Raw genomic sequence first — 21,538 nt, 5'->3', positions numbered from 1 at the left:
GAAGACAGGAGTGCCTGGCGTGCTCTGTTCCATGGGGTCACGAAGAGTCGGACATGACTAAACGACTAAACAACAACAACAACTGTACATGCTAAGGATTTCACTACTTTTGTATTCACACAATTATATACTCATTTGGACTCTGTCTCCAGTTGCAAAACTGTTGCAGCAACAGGCCCCTCATTCATACAACTTGGGAAGCAAAATGTGTGTGAAAAGGGATGGGGGGGGGAGAAGAGGCGAGAGAAAAGCCTCAGCACTATCAATCAACAGGGCAGCAACAACAGGGTGCCAAGAAAGAGTTCCACCCTCCCTTAGCAACTGCCCCAATAATAGTAAGACATGCCTCACAGTTTTGGATGCAGGAAAACACAGCACAATAGCAACCTGCGAATATCAAATGGTTCACAAGATACACCAAGAAAACTTGCAATTGGTAGTTATGTGATCAACTCTTCTCAAAGAAAGTTACCTCCTGATAACGAAGAACTAAGCTAGTAATTGCAGGTTTTAAATGTAATAGTGGTCCTGGTGAGATCCCTTCTCTACAAGGGTAAACATAAGGTAGACATGAAGCCCCTTTCCTTGTCCCCTACTGTAGCTGTGCCTGATACACATAGTTGAACTAAATGAATTATGCTCCCATTTTCTGCAATACTTCAATTTTCTTCCCCATATCAAATTTTACATTAGATTAGAAAGTATAAGAGGAACAACCTGCCAAAAGTGCCATATGCAAAGATGGCACTTTATGAAAAAATCATCTCCCATTGTGAAATTTGTACACATCATTTTTACAAGGCAAGAGGGATAGCCAGGAAACAGAATTTCAATATACAAGAAGGCAAAATGCAAATAGCAACTGAACAAAGTGTTGACCCTTTCCTCCCCCCGCCCCCCGTCCATCTACTGAAACTTTAAAATAAACTTGCTTCTTTTTCTTTGCCTCTTAAGATTGTATTCTGACATTTAGCAAAGTAACTTCTCTCTAAATGAAAGAGGTTATTTTGCTAAGACTAAGTATGCAGTTTCAAGAACAAGTAGAACAAGCCCATATCTCATTTTGGAGAACACCAAACAACCAAAAGAAGACCAAGAATTTCCAGTGTGCGTCTCAAATGTTCTGCTGAGCTACAGTAAATCAAAATCAAACTAATCCCTTAGCTATAAGTCAGGGAGAAATGCTCAAGAGCTCATAGTGCAATCATCCCATCAATCCCAACCCCATGCTTTCAGTTAGATTAGAATGCCACAAGCAATCTTGTAATGCCTGAACTAGTACTTGACATACTGTTTACATACTGTTTATAAACTGCAAGGACAACTATGGATTTTGGATAAAAGAGCTGTGACATCTATAAAATCTCTACTTTTCTTGGAACATGATTTAAGGACATTACTGTAAGTTGTCTACAGTGCCACAGGTGAAGATCCACAAAAGAACAGACAGGGAACATGTGCTACAGGTCCAATACTATAATTCATGACCTGGCATTCTCTTGCTGGGTCCAGTAAACACTTCAGGTGTGGGAACATTTGCTGTGCTCTCTCTCTGGTTCCTGCAGGTCTCACCCAGGTCCAGAACAACTCTACTTGGCAGGTTCCAGCAAGACGGATGCATCCTTGCCGAAGGCTACAATTAGACATGAATGCAAAGCCCTACCAGCCTCCAGTGCTGGACCTGAGCAAGGGCAGCCACACCTTAAGTATTCAGGCAACCATCAAATCCCTATCATAGCAGTTCAGTCCTGAGAGTGCTTCCCCCAATTTTCAATGTGCACAATCAATTTCAGATTGCATGTGCTTGCCATACCCTTTGTTTCATTGAAATATCCCTGTCCCCAGCAAATACAGGTTGGATTTGTGGTGTCCATTTGTGGACATCCAGTTGCATCTGCATTTCAATGTTTGAACAGTATCTGTGCACTGACTTTAACCATGCTTATGTGCAGAGTAAGCCCCACCAAGTCCGGCATCCTGATATAGGTACTTCCAGTGGCGTAGCGTGGGGGGTGAGGGGGGCCGGCCGCACCGTGTGCAACATCTGGGGGTTAGGGTTAGGGGGCACAAATCCACGGGTTAGGGGGCGCAAATTACTTGCCTTGCCCCGGGTGCTGACAACCCACGCTAGGCCACTGGGTACTTCAGATTGCAGCCTTAAAGGAAAAAGAAAAGCCTGCTTACACCGTACCACCACTTCCTCAGGGTATACCATGCAAGACCCTAAAGATCAAGATACATTCCCCAATATACTTAAAAAACCCCTCTGCACAACGTTCTGAGAAAAAAACACCCAACATCACTGCCCATTCCAATTAATACTCTAGTATCATATATGTGGGGATGCGGGTGGTGCTGTGGGTTATACCACAGAGCCTAGGACTTGCCGATCAGAATGTTGGCAGTTCAAATCCCCGTGATGGGGTGAGCTCCAGTTGCTTGGTCCCTGCTCCTGCCAACCTAGCAGTTCGAAAGCACATCAAAGTGCAAGTAGATAAATAGGTACCGCTCCAGCGGGAAGGTAAACGGTGTTTCCGTGCGCTGCTCTGGTTCGCCAGAAGCGGCTTAGTCATGCTGGCCACATGACCCGGAAACTGTACGCCGGCTCCCTCGGCCAATAAAGCGAGATGAGCACCGCAACCCCAGAGTCGGCCACACTGGACCTAATAGTCAGGAGTCCTTTATCATATATGTGTGTACTTGTTTCCATCACTCACATCCCCTTCTTCATGTAACACGTAATCAAGTTGACTACTAATAATGAATAAAAATAAGAAAATTCACTAACAGTATACATTATCTACAAATGTGTATGTTCAAAAACAGCAGCTCACAGCCAAAACAGTACTAAAGAACTTGGTAAAACCAGAGCTTTTGTCAGGGGGTACTCAAAGGTGTGCGTGTGCGCACACCCCACCCACTATCTCTCTCTTTTGTTAAAAAGTGTTGCACTTGCTGCAACAACTTCATGGTGAGTACAGGCACCTTTTCTTGTTAAAAACTGACACTTACTGCAACAACTTCTTGGTGAGTACCAGCCCCTATTTTTTTTTGGGGGGGGGAGGAGAGAACTGGGTAAAACCACACCTGAAAAAATATGTGGGGGGGGGGGGGTAAGAGTCACTGCTGCTTGCTGGAAATTGAGCTACAATGGGATTGGATGTACACATAACTGGGCTGCTCTGATTTTAGGTGTTCTGGTAGAAAAAGCCCTGTTATTCTTAACCTTTTCCATACCTTCTCTCCTATAGTCAGCTTTACCCATATCTGATGAATTAATGGTTTGTATTGGCACAACCAGAGCATTCAACAGTCACTTCTCCATAGACTTCTCTGTGCTGCACCTAAATTAGCTTCTAATCACAGAAGCTTTATAATGTTATAGGTCTATAAAATTACGGCCACAACTAAAAACAGTTCTCTCACCCCCTTGACACTAGATCCCAAGTGGAATTGAATTGGTGGCAACAGATTCAGGACATGGAGCATTTCAACTGAAGCAGAAAACACAACTAAGCATCCAGAATTCTTCAACTTCAAACTGTGGCAATGGTGAAAGTTTGTATACTTCCCTTCCCAGAAAAGGCATTACTTACACCCTCTGAAGTTCACTACGAAATTCTATGCTTTCCACACAAACAGACACAAACAAACCCTCTCAGAGAAAATAAGTCCCACTGTAATAAATAGGGGCTTACTAGAATCGTGTGCAGGATCTCTTTTAACTTAGCTGTTTTTCACACAGACTATAGAGAACTTTCTTATCCCTCCTCAAAAGCGGCTCCCGATAGGAACGACTGTTCAAGTCAGTGGGAGGTGGAGCAGCCCAAAGGTGCCCCACGGCCCTTCCTCGAGAGTAAGACCGCGCAGCAGCATGGGATTCCTCTCAGTCAGGGTCGGCCAGAGCGCGCGGCCTGAGGCTGCGGGCGAGCCCCGTTCCCCGGGGGCGCCCAAGGGCCCCGCCACGGTCCTGAGAGAAGCCCCGCCGAGACCGCCAGGTCGACGCGCGCCCGGAGCCACCAGCAGCTGCTCTGCAGCCCGAACCTGAGGGAGGAAGGGCCGCCGGCTTACTCGCGAGGAAGCCCCTTCTCGCCGGGCGGAGGCAGCGCCAAGACGCTCCCAACTCCGCGCCTCACGAGCGGCCGCCGCCCGCCGCGCCAACTCCCGCAGCCCCGCGACTCCCCTCACTCCCACCCCCGCCGACAGGCCGCCTCTTTACCTCAGCGCGGCGACCACAACAGCCAGGCAGCCCAGGAGGCAGGCAGGCAACCGCCCGCTCCGGCGGGGTCTCGCGCGCAGCAGCAGCAGCCGCCGCCTCAGCCGCGCCCCCAAACACCCCCGCCCCGTCCCGTGGTCCCTCCCTCCCTCGGCCGGACCGGAAGCGGAGGACACAGGCGATGCGGGGGACCTGTTTGACAGAGCACCGGAAGTAGCGTCACCAACGGGGATTCGGGAGGCGAGCAACCACTTCCGGGTTGGGGGGGAGCGACGATTATTTAAATTATTAAATGAATAACAAGATACTAGGGGGGAAAGGGAGGATGGGAGGCCCGTTAGGCTAAGTGGAGCCTATTCCAGGGAGAAGCTCCCCCCGTCCCTGCAAACGGAACGGCTCGAGAGGCGCGTCACTCGACTCCGGAGACGACGCTCTGTTCCGTTTCTCTATGGCTCGCTCTCCGATACACTCCGGCCCTTGCCATCTCCATGCCTCTCCCGCCATAGAGACGGCAGCTAGAGTGACACCGTCTGCGGCCATAGACGGGACGCTTCCGACCGGAAGTTTGGACTAAAATGTGTAAAATGTTCGCTATTTATTAACTCCGCCTGAGGGTTTTTTTGTGTAATTATTTTCTGTTTCCACAGGAAAAAGTGAGGGGAAAGGAAAATGTAGGTGACACTAAAAAGAAAAAGAGGGAAAGATCCCCACCGAGGACTCAACCATAGAGACTGAGAGTGCGGGGCAGGCGCCTCTTTTTGCAAAATCACCATAGCAACCGATAAGAAGCAGGCCGAGGGAGAGGGGCGGGGCCAAGGAGTGGACGGGCGGGACTCCATAATCAACAGCCAATGGGCGTCAGGATGAGTCCGTTCCGGGAAATATGAACGGCTCGTGGCGCAGCAGCGTTGATAGCCGCTCCTCAGAGGTAGTGCGCACGCGCGCCAGTAGCTCTTCGCTCAGATTATGGCGCCCCCTTTCGTGGGCGGCCATGGCCTGGAGGCAGAGCGCCTGAAACTCTCACTTGGAAGGCTGCGGGTTCGATCCCCAAGAGGGAGAGAAAGATATGCGATGCTAAAAGGCCCGGCACGGAGGGCAGCTAGGATCAGGCGGTTCGGTGTTTGCAGCCAGCATGTTGTCCAGCTGATTCCTGCATTGCAGGGGGTTGGAATATTGACCCTGAAGGTCTCTGACTGTAGGACTCCCGCAGATCATCTAGTATTCCAATACCCTGAGATGCAGGAATCACAATACTGTTGTTGTTGTTTAGTCATATAGTCGTGTCCAACTCTTCGTGACCCCATGGACCAGAGCACGCCAGGCACTCCTGTCTTCCACTGCCACCCACAGTTTGGTCAAACTCGTATTAGTAGCTTCGAGAACACTGTCCAACCATCTCGTCCTCTGTCGTCCCCTTCTCCTTGTGCCCTCCATCTTTCCCAACATCAGGGTCTTTTCCAGGGAGTCTTCTCTTCTCATGAGGTGCCCAAAGTATTGGAACCTCAGCTTCAGGATCTGTCCTTCCAGTGAGCACTCAGGGCTGATTTCCTTCAGAATGGAGAGGATTGATCTTCTTGCAGTCCATGGGACTCTCAAGAGTCTCCTCCAGCATCATAATTCAAAAACCATCAATTCTTTGGCGATCTGCCTTCTTCATGGTCCAGCTCTCACTTCCATACATCACTACTGGGAAAACCATAGCTTTAACTATATGGACCTTTGTTGGCAAGGTGATGTCTCTGCTTCTTAAATGAAATAAATAAAATGTGCCCCGTGGCTATTAGAGACAGGGCCTTTCTGTTGTGGAACCCAAATTCTGGGGCTCTCTCCTTGCACCTATTCTCCCAGGTATTTATTTTCATCCATTTCACCAGTTTTCACAGCAGACTTCATCCTTTTTTAGAAAACGGTGTTCTAGTAAGGCAAAGAATGTATGGCGGTTTATAAGAATTTGTCTGTTCAAGTACTTTGGGGGCACTTGTTAAAAGGCAGATTAAATCCAGCTAATAAACAGATATCGCAAGGTGGTTTTGAATTGCATGGATTATGACATTTGAGATGAATAAATGCAATCTTTAATAAATAAACTGCTCAATGATGCCGACTATTGACTCACTTGGAGCTTTATATTCTGGGTTACCCCCCTAAAGGTTGGTACTTCCTCCAGCTGCTGCCACCTTGCCCAGTAATCAGGGATGATGGGAGCCAGAGGTCATATTCATAAGTTAGGCCTCCCCTTTGCTAAATTCACAGCATTCATTTTTATCACATTCTCGAATTTTTAGAGCAATCATGTCTCAGATTAAAGCTGGGGAATGTGAGGCGTGATCCCTTTAGGGAGCAAACTGCATTGGGGAGATTGCATTTGCAGCCGTTGTAACCCTGGGAACTTCCTCAGAGTAAGCCCTGCGTCAGTGAAAACAAGTGAGCCTTGGCTACAGCTCGTGGTCTGTTAGGAGCAAGACCAACCATAAGGCCCGTGTCCAGAGGCGACGCTGAGCCAAACTACCACTCAGCTCTTGACTACCAACTTTAGGATTCAGGACAAAGCCTCACAATGGATGCGTTCCTTTCTTTCAGGTCGGGGACAGAGGGTGGCGCTAGGGGAGGAGTTGTCGCAGCACCCTTGGTGTGTGGAGTGCCGCAGGGCACAATCCTCTCCCTGATGCTTTTTAACATGTTTAGGCACACCCTTCCCCAGCTTGTCTGGAATTTTTGGCTGGGTTGTCATCAATATGTTGATGACACCCAACTCTATCTGTTGATGGATGGCCATCCTGACTTGGCCCCGGACACACTGACCAGATGCTTGGAAGCTGTGGCTGGATGGCTGCGTGGGAGCCGGTTGAAGTTAAATCCTTTGAAGACAGAGGTCCTCTGGCTGGGTCGGGACATGGGATTGGGGGGCCAACTCCCATCTCTTGCAGGGGCTCAATTAGTGCCAGCGCCTTCTGTCAGGAGTTTGGGTGTAACCTTTGACGCCTCCCTCTCTATGGAGGCGCAGGTTGCAGCTACAGCAAAGGCGGCATTTTTCCACCTTCGCCATGCTAAGCTGTGGGTCGCTTACCTTTCTCGCCCTCATCTAGTCACAGTGATCCATGCGACAATTACCCCCAGGCTTGATTATTGTAACTCGCTCTACGTGGGGCTGCCCTTGAAGCTGACCCAGAAATTCCAGCGGGTGCAGAATGCTGCTGCGAGGCTCCTTATGGGGTCCTTGCCGCGGGACCACATTCATCCAGTGCTATACCAGCTGCACTGGCTCCCAGTAGAGTGCAGGGTCAGGTTTAAGGTGCTGGTTTTAACCTTTAAAGCCCTATGTGGCCTAGGACCCTCGAGTTATGGGACTGTCACTACTGGTATGCCCCACAGAGGACCTTACAATCCACAAATAATAATATCTTGGAGGTCCCGGGCCTCAAGGAGGTTAAACTGGCCTCAACCAAGGCCAAGGCATTTTTGGCTTTGGCCCCAGCCTGGTGGAACACTATCACAGGAGACTAGGGCCCTGTGGGACTTGACATCCTTCCGCTGGGCCTGCAAGACAGAGCTGTTCTGCCTGACCTTCGGTCTGGGCCCAGTTTCACCCTATGGGACTCTGTAAGTTACTTCTTTGGCTCTTTTATCGGCTCATGTGGGACCAACATGGATAGCTGGCCCTGATGAATACTTGAGGTCTCCGACCCCATGGTTGTAATTCATGGGCAGTCATTTAATTTTATCCTGATTCTAATTTTTAAGCTGTATTTTAATCAATGGTTTGATTGTGTTTTAATGTATTTGATATTTGATAGCCACCCGGAGCCCGGTCTTGACCAGGGAGAGCGGGGTATAAATAATAATTTACTTACTTACTTACTCACTCTGGACGCTGTGGCAGCAGGAAATGGGGCCAAGTTAAGCAGAAACCACAAGTGTGGGTCCCTGTACCCCCAATCTGGCTCGCTGCAACATATAACATGGGCTTCATGTTATATGTTAGCTCCAAAAAGTTGTGTTTATCAAGAGAGTCGTTTACTACAAGAAGCACACCAATTTTTACTTCATTTAGCATGACTTTATTGCCTTGTTTTGTTTGACAGAGAAAATGGATAGTAATAAAGTACTGAACTCCACATGAATCAGAAAAAGAAAAGGCAAAGGTGGTACACAATCAATCAGAGTGCCTGGAGTAGAAATAATATATTATTATTATTATTATTATTATTATTATTATTATTATTATTAAGAGTGCAGCTGTGGACAAGCCTTGACAAAGCGGTGGACAAAGTTTGTCCCATGCAGGAGCCAAATCAAGAACTGGATAAATGCTAAATATCCTGCAAGAGGACAGAATTCAACAGATAAAAGCAAGGCCCCAATATATATTGACTTGGCCAGAAGAGGTTGGCTGCTTGGATTGTTAGAAGCATTTGCGGTGGACGATGGATGGGCCAGACTCATCGTACTCCTGCTTGCTGATCCACATCTGCTGGAAGGTGGAGAGAGAGGCCAGGATGGAGCCCCCGATCCACACCGAATATTTGCGCTCTGGCGGGGCGATGATCTTGATCTTCATCGTGCTGGGGGCCAGGGATGTGATCTCCTTCTGCATCCGGTCAGCAATGCCGGGGTACATGGTGCTGCCACCAGAGAGCACTGTGTTGGCATACAGGTCCTTGCGGATGTCCACATCGCATTTCATGATGGAGTTGTAGGTTTCCTCATGGATACCAGGCAACTCCAAGCCCAGGAAGGAGGGCTGGAAGAGGGCCTCAGGGCACCGGAAGCGCTCGTTGCCAATGGTGATCACCTGCCCATCCGGCAGCTCATAGCTCTTCTCCAGGGAGGAAGACGAGCTGGCCGTGGCCATCTCCTGATCAAAGTCCAGGGCCACGTAGCAGAGCTTCTCCTTGATGTCCCGCACTATCTCCCTCTCGGCCGTGGTGACGAAGCTGTAGCCCCTCTCAGTCAGGATCTTCATGAGGTAGTCAGTCAGGTCACGACCAGCCAGGTCCATGCGCTTGATGGCGTGAGGCAGGGCATAGCCCTCATAGATGGGCACCGTGTGGGTCACCCCGTCCCCAGAGTCCATGACAATCCCGGTGGTGCGGCCAGAAGCATAGAGCGACAGTACAGCCTGGATGGCCACGTACATGGCTGGCGTGTTGAAAGTCTCAAACATAATCTGCGTCATCTTCTCACGGTTCGCCTTCGGATTCTGGGGGGCTTCCGTGAGCAAGACTGGGTGCTCCTCGGGGGCCACCCGCAACTCGTTGTAGAAGGTGTGGTGCCAGATCTTCTCCATGTCATCCCAGTTGCCGACGATGCCATGTTCGATGGGGTACTTCAGGGTGAGTATGCCCCTCTTGCTCTGTGCCTCATCCCCCACATAGCTGTCCTTCTGGCCCATCCCCACCATGACCCCCTGGTGTCTGGGCCGCCCCACGATGGAGGGGAACACGGCCCGTGGAGCGTCGTCTCCCGCAAATCCCGCTTTGCACATTCCGGAGCCGTTGTCCACGACCAGAGCCGCAACCTCATCCTCCGCCATTTTGAATGGATCTGTAGGGAATGCAAGACAGGACAGACTTCAGGCAGCTGCTTTAGGACAAGGGTGGGGACAAGAGAGATTAGAGACAAGCTATGCAACACTAATGTATTCTCCAGCTTCATCCACCTTGAGAGTGCAACTCTCTAAAAATGCACTTTAGAATTATCCATATGAGTAAGAAGTAAGAAACAAATCAAACTAAGAAATCTGCCAAATGCAAACAAAGCTGGCGTTTAAGTACGTACACATAGAAAAATTTTTTACTCCTTGGAATACACGTTAACTTTACACTTTTAGAGAGGCTTGCCTGACGGAGAAAAGTGCCAGCAGGCTCTGAGAACAATACAGCAACGGTGCCTTCTGGTGTCAATACGAATTAAGATGGCACCGCTCAATTTGCCCCTGGTTTGCCCAACTTACCCAGCACAGACAGATGCATTTTCCCTCTCCCTGATAAATCAGTGCTGCCCGTTTTCTCTCTGCATTGCCATTTTTGCCCAAAGGCAAGGCAAGAAAGCTGCTATTTCCCCTTTACGGCCACCCATTCTCATGAGTGAGGAGTCACAGTGCTTCTCTCCCTAAAACTATTCTGCAGTCACTTTCAAACTTGAGCCCATTCTAAAGAAGCAGAGGTTTTGAAATATACTCAGAGTCGCAAAGTGATTTCATGCTCTTTATTCAGCTCATAGTTGTGAGGAGGAATGAATGAAAGTCCCCTCAAAGTATCTGCTTTATATACATTATTTACACAATGGGCTGCACATGATTGGTTAATTCTGGAATTCTACTGTAAGCCAATCAGGTTGTGGATTCACTTATATCTGGAGCATGATTGGGTGGTTCCTGCCAACCAATAATACTGCTGCATTGTTCTTGGACCAATCAGACTGCTACATTCTGAATCCTATTGTTCTAGGACCAATCAGACTGCTGCAATTTGGATCCTATTGTTCTAGGACCAATCAGACTGCTGCAGTTTGGATCCTATTCAACTCAGTACATAACAGGTTTGATTTTCTGAAAAAGTTTCACATCACACTAACAAGCATTTTCTTTACCAGGTTGTTCCACCATTTTAGGAAAAGAGCATGTGTATTTTTTTACAACAACTCAGCTCAATCAGTAGAGCCTGAGATTTTGAATCTCGGGGTTGTGGGTTCAAACCCCACATTGGGCAAAAGATTCCCGCATTGCAGGGGGTTGGACTAGATGACCCTTGCGGCCCCTTCCAACTCTACAAGTCTATGATTCTATAAAGCCGTATTTGCCCCATCTGTTACATTTGTATGCAGTCATTTTAATTTTTCTTGAGTAGCCAGTCATTTTCCTTGGGAGGTGGGTGGCGCTGTGGTCTAAACCACAGAGCCTAGGGCTTATCAATCAGAAGGTTGGCGGTTTGAATCCCCGTGATGGGGTGAGCTCCCGTTGCTCGGTCCCTGCCCCTGCCCACCTAGCAGTTCAAAAGCACGTCAATTGCAAGTAGATAAATAGGTACCACTCCGGTAGGAAGGTAAACAGCGTTTCCGTGCGCTGCTCTCGTTTGCCAGAAGCGGCTTAATCATGCTGGCCACATGACCCGGAAGCTGTCTGCGGACAAACGTCGGCTCCCTCGGCCAATAAAGTGAGATGAGCGCCGCAACCCCAGAGTCGTCCGTGGCTGGACCTAACAGTCAGGGGGGTCCCTTTACCTTTAGCCAGTCATTTTAATGATAGTTCTGAACTGCTTAATTTATTACTATTTTTAAAATCTTTTTCTGTTGCTGAAGTATTTGATATTTCTGTCCTATGAGAAAATAGCATTAGGGCCTTTTTTGGTTTAAAGAAAGAAAGAGGCAACACGATAGACTTCTAACGAATTGTGCATAGCGTGAAGAAATTGGACAGGAAACGTTTTGCTTCCTCTCTTGTGACATGAGAATTTGTGGACATCCAACGAAGCTGAATATCGGAAGCTTCAGAAGAGAAAACAAAAGATTTATTTGATGAGAGGAGGGTGGCGGTATATGAATAAATAAAAACAAATTGGAAGCAGGGGTAACTAGACCGCACAGTTTCACTGTTGCATGTTTGCTAAACAAGACCAGATGTTCAGTGGCGTAGCGTGGGTTGTCAGCACCCGGGGCAAGGCAAGTAATTTGCGCCCCCTAACCCCCAGATGTTGCGCCCGGTGAGGCCGCCCCCCTGCACCCCCACGCTACGCCACTGCAGATGTTCCTAGGGGGCCACCGGCATCTTGTTTTAGAAGACATGGTGCCAGTTCTTCTCCATGTCATCCCACCTGCCTCTTCAGAGGGTGTGCAACTCCATCCAGAACAGGTAACTTGCCAATTTCCCGAACATGGGAGCTACCTTTGCACAGAGCCCCCATCTTCCCAGGAGTCAAGCACAGATGATGGGCCCTCGCCCAGTCCACCACTGCATCCAGACACCGGTCCAAAGCTTTCTCCTGATCCAGATGTTATGTTGGACCAGGAAGATCTGGGTTCAAATCACTGGATGACCTGGAGGCAGTCACTGTCTCTCAGGATAATTTACCTTGCAAGGTTGTTGTGAAGATTAAAGCAGGGCAGGGGGCATGTATGGCACCCTGTTTTTTCTTTTTCTTTTTCTAAAATAATTTTATTAAGTACAAATTAAAAAGACATACATATTCACAACAAAAGAAAATACAAAAGAAAAAGAAAGTACATCTAACCATGGAAAAAGAATTTGAGAATATTTTGTCTCTTTTCATATTTACAGTTATTTATACCTCTATAAAATGCTGTTTACAATAAAGCAGTGATAAAGCTAAGATATCGGAAAAAAGGAAAAAAGAACAAAGAATAAAGAAGTAAAAGCAAAAGATCATATGTGAAAATTTTTAAAAGTAGATAAGTACTCACAATACATAGCTGTTTCCCATCTCTATTTATATTCAGTTGTATAATTTCATCTTGTCCTTATCTACCTTAAATAAATTGTTTCTTTTGAAAAGAAAATAAGACTTCCACCGTTTACCTCACGCGTTTTTAGTAATCCGTTCGTCAGAACCTCTGTTCTTCATATTTTCCCTTTTGATTTCCTTAATGTCTCACTTTGTATTTTTTATATTACGCACAAGATTATTCTAAATACAACCAGATTTTTGTAGTTGAGCCCTGGTTTTGTCAATAATCATTTAAGCACTCCCATTGCTTCATAACCATAGTTTTGGATTTTCTCCTTATTATATCTGTCAATTTTGCTAATTCCAGGTACTCACAAAGTTTCCCCAACCATTCTCTTTTTGTTGGGATGCTTTCCTCTTTCCAATAGCTAGCAATCAAAATTATTGCTGCTGTTGTTGCGTATAGAAATAAGTTACTCTTATCTTTTGGGATATCTTTATCTAGAATTCCTAATAGATATGCCTCTGCCTTTTTTGTGTGTGATGTCCTTATCATTTTTTTTATTTCGTCATGAATCATGTCCCAAAAGGTTTTAATCTTTGGGCAAGTCCACCACATGTGGTATAACGTACCTTTTGTTCTGTTACATTTCCAACATTTGTCGTTGTTCCTTTTATTTATTTTTGACAGTCTGTCAGGGGTTAAGTACCATCTGTGGTGAATTTTTCTGAAATTCTCCCTTAATAAATCACACACAGTAAAATTTATGTTTTCCTCCCAAAAAGTTTTCCATCTTTCCAGATCTATCTCATACCCCAAATCATGCTCCCATTTTAACATGTTTTCCCCTTTCGTCTCTTGTTCTAAGCTGGTTTTCATTAATAATCTATACATTTTTGCAAGTATTTTTTGATCGCTCTGCAATATTTCCTTTTCTGATTTTGAGGTTTTATTTTCAAATCCCCCCCTTTTTATGTCTTTTTCATATGTTGCTTTTAATTGATAATATTGTAACCAATTTATTCCTAATGTTTGTAATTGTTCGTAAGTTTTTAATTTAGTATTTCCGTCTGCATCCTCTAATATTTCCCTATATGTTGGCCAAGTCTCTTTTACATTACTCTTTAAAGTTGTAGTTGCTTCCACTGGCGAAACCCATTGGGGAGTTTTCTCAATAATTTCCCCTATTGTTCTTTCCCTGACATCCAATAGAGCCTTTCTTACTACGTGATTTGTAAATTTTTTATGTTCTTTTTTGTCATAGAATAAATAGCTGTGCCAGCCGTATATTTTGTCCCAGCCCTCTAATGTTAGGACTTCATTATCTTTTAATAATATCCATTTTTTTATCCAACACGCTGCCTCAAAATACTTTCTTAAATCTGGCACTGCAAATCTTCCACTTTTCTTTGGGCCCGTCATTACTTCTAATTGTATCCTTGCTTACCCCCCTGCCATATAAAATTTGCACGTATGGCACTCTGAGCTGCTTGAAGGAAAGGGGGTATATCCGTGAAATAAATAATCATGACGGGGTAGCCTATATGGGGCTCAGCAGATGTTTCTGGACTATAGCTGCCCTCATCCTGGACTACTAGTTGTGCTAGCTGGAGCCGCTGCGAGTTGTAGTTCAGCAGCATCGGGTGGGTACCCCATTTCCCTGGAATGTAAGGTGGGAAGTTCAGGGTCTAGGGAAGATGGTGACCATTTCTCCAGTTGCTCCTGCGCAGCTGCTCAGTCCTACAGCTTCTTGGAAATGATTCCTGTGTTCCGATTCAGACCTCAGGCTCCGTCCCTGAGCTACAGCTACTCTCCAGCAAAACTCTGCCCATAGACCAAGTCTGGTCGTCAGTCCAATTAGCCCACTGCATTGCTTACCCTGACCAGCAGCAGCTCTTGGGCCTCCGGACAACTACCGTATTTTTCGCTCTATAACACGCACCCGACCATAACACGCACATAGTTTTTAGAGGAGGAAAAGAAGAAAAAAAAATATTCTAAACGAAACAGTGGATGTATGATTTTTGTGGTTCATGCTGTGGCCACAGACATGTGATCTGACGGTGAGTTTGGGGTAGCCCAATGCAAAAATCCTGAGGATCCATGTGGATCCATGCTTTGTAACCACGTTTTTGCACCACTGCGGCCCCAGGCAACAGTGGGTGCGTGATTTTTTGGGTGCAAGCTGTAGCCATGGACATGCTATGTGATCTGATGGTGAATTTGGGGTGACCCAGTGCAAAAATCCTGAGGATCTATGTGGATCCGTGCTTTGTAACCAGGCTCTCTGTCCCTCTCTTCTCCCCACTCAGTGGCTCTTCTCCCGCCTTGCTGTTTCAAAGCGAGCAAAGTGAGCCACGGAGGAGGGAAGGAAGGGGAACCATGGATCCTCTGCTCACGACTGCAGCAGATCCCTCCCGCCACCCGTAGGCATTCCCTCCATAACACGCACAGACATTTCCCCTTACTTTGTAGGAGGAAAAAAGTGAGTGTTATGGAGCAAAAAATACGGTACTACTTTCCACCTGGGGATGCCAGGAACAACCTCTGCGCTCTGCTGCTGCGCCAAGGCCCCTCCAACTGCCCAGGCTGCTGTTTTGAATTTAGCCTAGGAGCTCAAAAAGGTGCCTTGTATAAGATCAGACCTTTGGTCCATCTGGCTCAGGGTGGTCCACACCGGTGGGCAGCCACAGCTCTCCAGGAATTTAAGCAGGGGCCTCTCCCAGTCCTATCTGGGACTGAACCCAGGACCTGTGTGCAAGGCAGGTGCTCTCCCATTCAGCTACAGCCTTTCCTTTCCTCCCTCGCCCAGCCTCCAGCCCAGCTCACCTTCCTTCTGATAATAAGCTAGAGGTTTTTTAAAGAGAGGTGGGATGGCCAACTGTCAGGGATTCTGTAGCTGTGATTCCTGAATTGCAGGGGTTGGACTAGATGACCCATGGGGGTCCCTTCCAACTCTACAGTTCTGTCATTCTACAGAGTAGAAAGGAAACAAACAGAACAGGAAGGATCAGGCAGAGAAACCGTGGGTGCTGAGCCCCATTTCATACTTACCTGAGGGAGATGCGGTCGCCTTTGCTGTCAATCTCACGGGGATCCCAGTAAACGCAAAATCTTTTCCTTCCTCGTTCCACTTACCTGTTCCTATCCAGTCTGCCCCCTGGTCTTATACCTCAGCTTATCTGTTGAAAATGGTTTTATTGGAAACCACGTGTGCAGTAAAGAAATATCATAAATACACCTCCCGTAGCCTCTCAGGGCAAAGAGCAAAAGGGCTGCATTTTGCAGTATGGCCAAATATGGTCAGATTGAAGCATCTCTGGTCATATTCTAGCAATTCATTGGTGTGTCTTAAAAAAAAGTGCTTCTGCTGACTCAACATGTGGGAGCCGGTTGAAGTTAAATCCTTTGAAGACAGAGGTCCTCTGGCTGTGTTGGGACGACATGGGGTTGGGGGGCCAACTCCCATCTCTTGCGGGGGCTCAATTAGTGCCAGCGCCTTCTGTCAGGAGTTTGGGTGTAACCTTTGACACCTCCCTCTCTATGGAGGCGCAGGTTGCAGCTACAGCAAAGGCGGCATTTTTCCACCTTCGCCATGCTAAGCTGTGGGTCTCTTACCTCTCTCGCCCTCATCTAGCCACAGTGATCCATGCAACAATTACCCCCAGGCTCGATTATTGTAACTCGCTCTACGCGGGGCTGCCCTTGAGACTGACCCAGAAACTCCAGCGGGTGCAGAATGCCGCAGCAAGGCTCCTTATGGGGTCCTTGCTGCAGGATCACATTCACCCAGTGCTATACTAGCTGCACTGGCTCCCGGTGGAGTACAGGATCAGGTTTAAGGTGCTGGTTTTAACATCTTTCCGCAGGGCCTGCAAGACGGAGCTGTTCTGCCAGGCCTTTGGTCGGGGTTCAGTCTGACTCCCTCTCCCCTTTCATAAGAACTTGCATGAAAGTGGCCTCCCAATTTTTTCTCACAGGCCCATATAGGTTCAGCACAAACAGTTGGGTCTGGTGAGCATTTAAGGTCCCCAACCCTAATCTGCGGGTTGCCAACCGATTGGATTTTATTCTGATCCTGATCTGATTTGAGGATGTATTTTAATTGATTGTCTGATTTTATGTTAATGTATTATACATTTTATGTTAGCCGCTCTGAGCCCGGCTTCGGCTGGGGAGGGTGGGATATAAATAAATTATTATTATTATTATTATTATTATTATTATTATTATTATTATTATTATTATTATCATTAAGCCCTTTGCAGCCTAGGACCCTCGTATTATGGGACTGCCTCTCCTGGTATGCCCCACGGAGGAACTTATGGTTCACAAATAATAATATCATGGAGGTCCCAGGCCTCAAGGAGTTTAAACTGGCCTCAACCAGGGCCAAGGCCTTTTCGGCTTTGGCCCCAGCCTGGTGGAACACTCTATCACAGGCGACTAGGGCCCTGTGGGACTTGACATCCTTCCACAGGGCCTGCAAGATGGAGCTGTTCCGCCTGGCATTCGGTCTGGGCCCAGTTTGACCCTATGGGACCCTGTAAGTTACCTCTTTGGCCCTTTTATCGGCTCATGTGGGGCCAACATGGATAGCTGGCCCTGATGAATACTTGAGGTCTCCAACCCCATGGTTGTACAGTGGTGCCTCTCAAGACGAAAAGAATCCGTTCTGTGATTCTCTTCGTCTAGCGGTTTTTTCGTCTTGTGAAGCAAGCCCATTGACAGATTAGCGGATTAGCGCTATTAGCGGCTTTTAGCGGCTTATCTGCTGATCGGATCAGCTGATAAGCGGCTTAGCGGCTTAGAAAAGGGGGGGGGAGGAAAAAAACCCTGCAGGAACTCGCAAGACATTGTCTTGCGAAGCAAGCCCATAGGAAATTTGTTTTGCGAAGCACCTCCAAAATGGAAAACCCTTTCGTCTAGCGGGTTTTCCGTCTTGCAAGGCATTCGTCTTGCGGGGCACCACTGTAATTCATGGGCAGTCATTTAATTTTATCCTGATTCTAATTTTTAAGCTGTATTTTAATCAATTGTTTGATTGTGTTTTAATGTATTTGATATTTGATGTTAGCCACCCTGAGCCCGGTCTTGACCGGGGAGGGCAGGTATAAATAAAAATTTACTTACTTACTTACTTACTTACTCACTCACTCACTCTGGACGCTGTGGCAGCAGGACATGGGGACAAGTGAAGCAGAACCACAAGTGTGGCTCCCTGTACCCCCAATCTGCCTTGCTGCAATGCTGAGCAGTAGATTGGCTTTATGTTAGGTGTTAGCTCCAAATGTTGTGGTTATCAAGAGAGTTGTTTACTACAAGAAGCACACAAATTTTTACTTCATTTAGCATGACTTTATTGGCTTGTTTTGTTTGACAGAGAAAATGGATAGTAATAAAATACTGAACTCCACAAGAATCAGAAAAAAGAAAAGGCAAAGGTGGTACGCAATCAATCAGAGTGGCGGGAGTAGAAATAATATATTATTATTATTATTATTATTATTATTATTATTATTATGAGTGCAGCTGTGGACAAGCCTTGACAAAGCGGTGAACAAAGGTTGTCCCATGCAGGAGCCAGATCAAGAACTGGATAAATACTAAATATCCTGCAAGAGGACAGAATTCAACAGATAAAAGCAAGGCCCCAATATATATTGACTTGGCCAGAAGAGGTTGGCTGCTTGGATTGTTAGAAGCATTTGCGGTGGACGATGGATGGGCCAGACTCATCGTACTCCTGCTTGCTGATCCACATCTGCTGGAAGGTGGAGAGAGAGGCCAGGATGGAGCCCCCGATCCACACCGAATATTTACGCTCTGGTGGGGCGATGATTTTAATCTTCATCGTGCTGGGGGCCAGGGATGTGATCTCCTTCTGCATCCGGTCAGCAATGCCGGGGTACATGGTGCTACCACCAGAGAGCACCGTGTTGGCATACAGGTCCTTGCGGATGTCCACATCACACTTTCTGATGGAGTTGTAGGTTTCCTCGTGGATGCCAGCCATCTCCAAGCCCAGGAAGGAGGGCTGGAAGAGGGCCTCGGGGCACCGGAAGCGCTCGTTGCCAATGGTGACCACCTGCCCATCCGGCAGCTCATAGCTCTTCTCCAGAGAAGAAGATGAGTTGGCCGTGGCCATCTCCTGATCAAAGTCCAGGGCCACGTAGCAGAGCTTCTCCTTGATGTCCCGCACTATCTCCCTCTCGGCCGTGGTGACGAAGCTGTAGTTCCTCTCAGTCAGGATCTTCATGAGGTAGTCAGTCAGGTCACGACCAGCCAGGTCCAGGCGCCTGATGGCGTGGGGCAGGGCATAGCCCTCATAGATGGGCACCGTGTGGGTCACCCCATCCCCGGAGTCCATGACAATCCCGGTGGTGCGGCCAGAAGCATAGAGCGACAGTACGGCCTGGATGGCCACGTACATGGCTGGTGTGTTGAAAGTCTCAAACATAATCTGCGTCATCTTCTCGCGGTTCACCTTCGGATTCATGGGGGCTTCTGTGAGCAAGATTGGGTGCTCCTCGGGGGCCACACGCAACTCGTTGTAGAAGGTGTGGTGCCAGATCTTCTCCATGTCATCCCAGTTGCCGATGACGCCATGTTCGATGGGGTACCTCAGGGTGAGGATTCCCCTCTTGCTCTGTGCCTCATCCCCCACATAGCTGTCCTTCTGGCCCATCCCCACCATGACCCCCTGGTGCCTGGGCCGCCCCACGATGGAGGGGAACACGGCCCGTGGAGCGTCGTCTCCCGCAAATCCCGCTTTGCACATTCCGGAGCCGTTGTCCACGACCAGAGCGGCAACCTCATCCTCCGCCATTTTGAATGGATCTGTAGGGAATGCAAGACGGAACAGACTTCAGGCAGCTGCTTTAGCACAAGGGTGGAGACACTTTAGACAACAGAGATTAGAGACAAGCTATGCAACACTAATGTATTCTCCAGCTTCATCCACCTTGAGAGTGCAACTCTCTAAAAATGCACTTTAGAATTATCCATATGAGTAAGAAGTAAGAAACAAATCAAGCTAAGAAATCTGCCAAATGCAAACAAAGCTGGCGTTTAAGTACATACACATACACAAAAAATTTACTCCTTGGAAAACACGTCAACTACACACATTTAGAGAGGCTTGCCTGACGGAGAAAAGTGCCAGCAGGCCCCGAGAACAATACAGCAAAGGTGCCTTCTGGTGTCAATACGAATTAAGATGGCACCACTCAATTTGCCCCTGGTTTGGTCAACTTACCCAGCACAGACAGATGCATTTTGCCTCTCCCTGATAAATCAGTGCTGCCCGTTTTCTCTCTGCATTGCCATTTTTGACCAAAGGCAAGGCAAGAAAGCTGCTATTTCCACCACAGCTCACCTTCCTGCTGATCATGTTAGAGTTTTTTTTAAGAGAGGTGGGATGGCCAACTGTCAGGGATTCTGTAGTTGTGATCCCTGCACTGCAGAGGGTTGGACTAGATGACCCTTGGGGGTCCCTTCCAACTCTACAGTTCTGTAATTCTACAGAGTAGAAATGAGACAAACAGAACAGGAAGGATCAGGCAGAGAAACCGTGGGTGCTGAGTCCTGTTTCATACTTACCTGAGGGAGATGCGGTCGCCTTTGCTGCCAATCTCACAGGGATCCCAGTAAACACAAAATCTTTTCCTTCCTCGCTCCACTTACCTATTCAATCTGCTCCTGGTCTTATACCTCAGTTTATCTGCTGAAACAGGTGTTATTTGAAACCACATGTGCAATAAAGAAATATCATAAATACATAAATACATCTCCTGTAGCCTCTCAGGGCAAAGAGCAAAAGGGGTGCATTTTGCAGTATGGCCAAATATGGTCAGATTGAAGCATCTCTGGTCATATTCTAGCAATTCATTGGTGTGTCTAAAGTCCTTCTGCTGACTTAACATGTCCTTTATGTTGCCAGATTTCACTAGCTTCTTCTGGAAATCCATTTAAAGAGGTGATTGATCCAGCCTGCTCTTTGGAGATTGATTATTGGTTCCCCTTGCAAAAAACTGTCCCTCTGAGGTGCCAAGTAAAAGATGGGTTTAGGATGCAACCCTGTCCACACCTGTTTAGAAGTAGGGGCAGGGGAGAAATTTGGTGGCTTACAAAATCACAAAACAATAACAGCATGAAAAATCTACAGTACTTTAAAACACACAAAAAGTTAAAATACTGAAACAGGTTAAAATTCACACCAACCTTCTAAGTATCTGGACAGAATGTTTTTAGCAGGTGCCGAAAAGAGCTCCGCAAAGGCGCCCGCTTGATACCAATAGGCAAGGAGTTCTGAAATGTAGGTGATGCCGCATTCAGCGATCTCATTCTTACAAATGTGGAACAGGGTCTTACGTGGCACCTGTAGAGTGCCAATTCCACCGTTCAGAGTGGCTCAAGAAGGGAGATGTGGGCACATGTAGGGTTGGTTTTGATGGGTGCTGTGAAGGTTTGACAACTGAGCCGTTCACTTGGGCATTGCTTCACTGTCAGCCTTGGTTTGTTTTAAAATTGTACTGAAAAACTTTTTCGCAGCCCTTGGCCTGTTGTTGGCATCCGTCTGTCTTGAGAAACCATGGAAAAGTGCACCATCAGGGGTGAAGTCAAACTGTTGCAGAGTTACATCACTTTCTGTGGCTGTAGAGACTGATACATAAGAGACAAGATTTCATCTGCAGCTGGGGCAGAAGAAGGCGTCCCCGTTGTGCAGTCATTCCTCCTCTGGTCACTGCAATGGATGCACGACATACCATATTTTTTGCACCATAACACTCACTTTTTTCCTCCTAAAAAGTAAGGGGAAATGTCTGTGCGTGTTATGGAGGGTTTGCCTACGGGTGGCATGCCTACGGATTTTCCTCCTCTAAAAACTACGTGCGTGTTATGGTCGGGTGCGTGTTA

General features: G+C 47.3%; 2 protein-coding genes and 1 pseudogene across 4 annotated transcripts in view; all 3 read right to left on the bottom strand.

Moving 5' to 3' along the window:
- Positions 1–4,347, bottom strand: part of ARID3B (AT-rich interaction domain 3B) — a 58,338-nt gene extending 53,991 nt beyond the window's left edge. Inside the window, exon 1 of one of the 2 annotated variants that reach the window (XM_082237404.1) lies at positions 4,220–4,347. The gene's annotated coding sequence lies outside the window, so the exon portion shown is untranslated. Of the gene's footprint in view, positions 1–4,071; positions 4,094–4,219 lie in introns of those variants that run through there. The other variant, XM_082237405.1, reaches the window with a different exon arrangement.
- Positions 4,348–8,393: 4,046 nt separating this feature from the next.
- On the bottom strand, positions 8,394–20,344 carry LOC309540520 (actin, cytoplasmic 3 pseudogene; annotated as a pseudogene). The gene is made up of 3 exons (XR_014224553.1): positions 20,222–20,344; positions 18,160–19,459; positions 8,394–8,464 (listed from the first exon to the last, which is right to left on the bottom strand). The product of XR_014224553.1 is annotated as an actin, cytoplasmic 3 pseudogene (transcript).
- LOC309540519 (actin, cytoplasmic 3) lies at positions 8,601–15,815 on the bottom strand. Its single transcript, XM_082237457.1, has 2 exons — positions 15,674–15,815; positions 8,601–9,760 (listed from the first exon to the last, which is right to left on the bottom strand). The coding sequence occupies exon 2, from the start codon at positions 9,747–9,749 to the stop codon at positions 8,619–8,621; it is 1,131 nt and encodes a 376-aa protein (XP_082093583.1). The 5' UTR covers positions 9,750–9,760; positions 15,674–15,815; the 3' UTR covers positions 8,601–8,618.
- Positions 20,345–21,538: the final 1,194 nt, after the last annotated feature.

This window comes from Podarcis vaucheri, assembly GCF_965113315.1.
Source record: "Podarcis vaucheri genome assembly, chromosome: 9".
Taxonomy (NCBI): Eukaryota; Metazoa; Chordata; class Lepidosauria; order Squamata; family Lacertidae; genus Podarcis; species Podarcis vaucheri.
The sequence above is the reverse complement of the archived record's forward strand: the minus strand, read 5'-3'. Positions and strand labels throughout refer to the sequence as shown.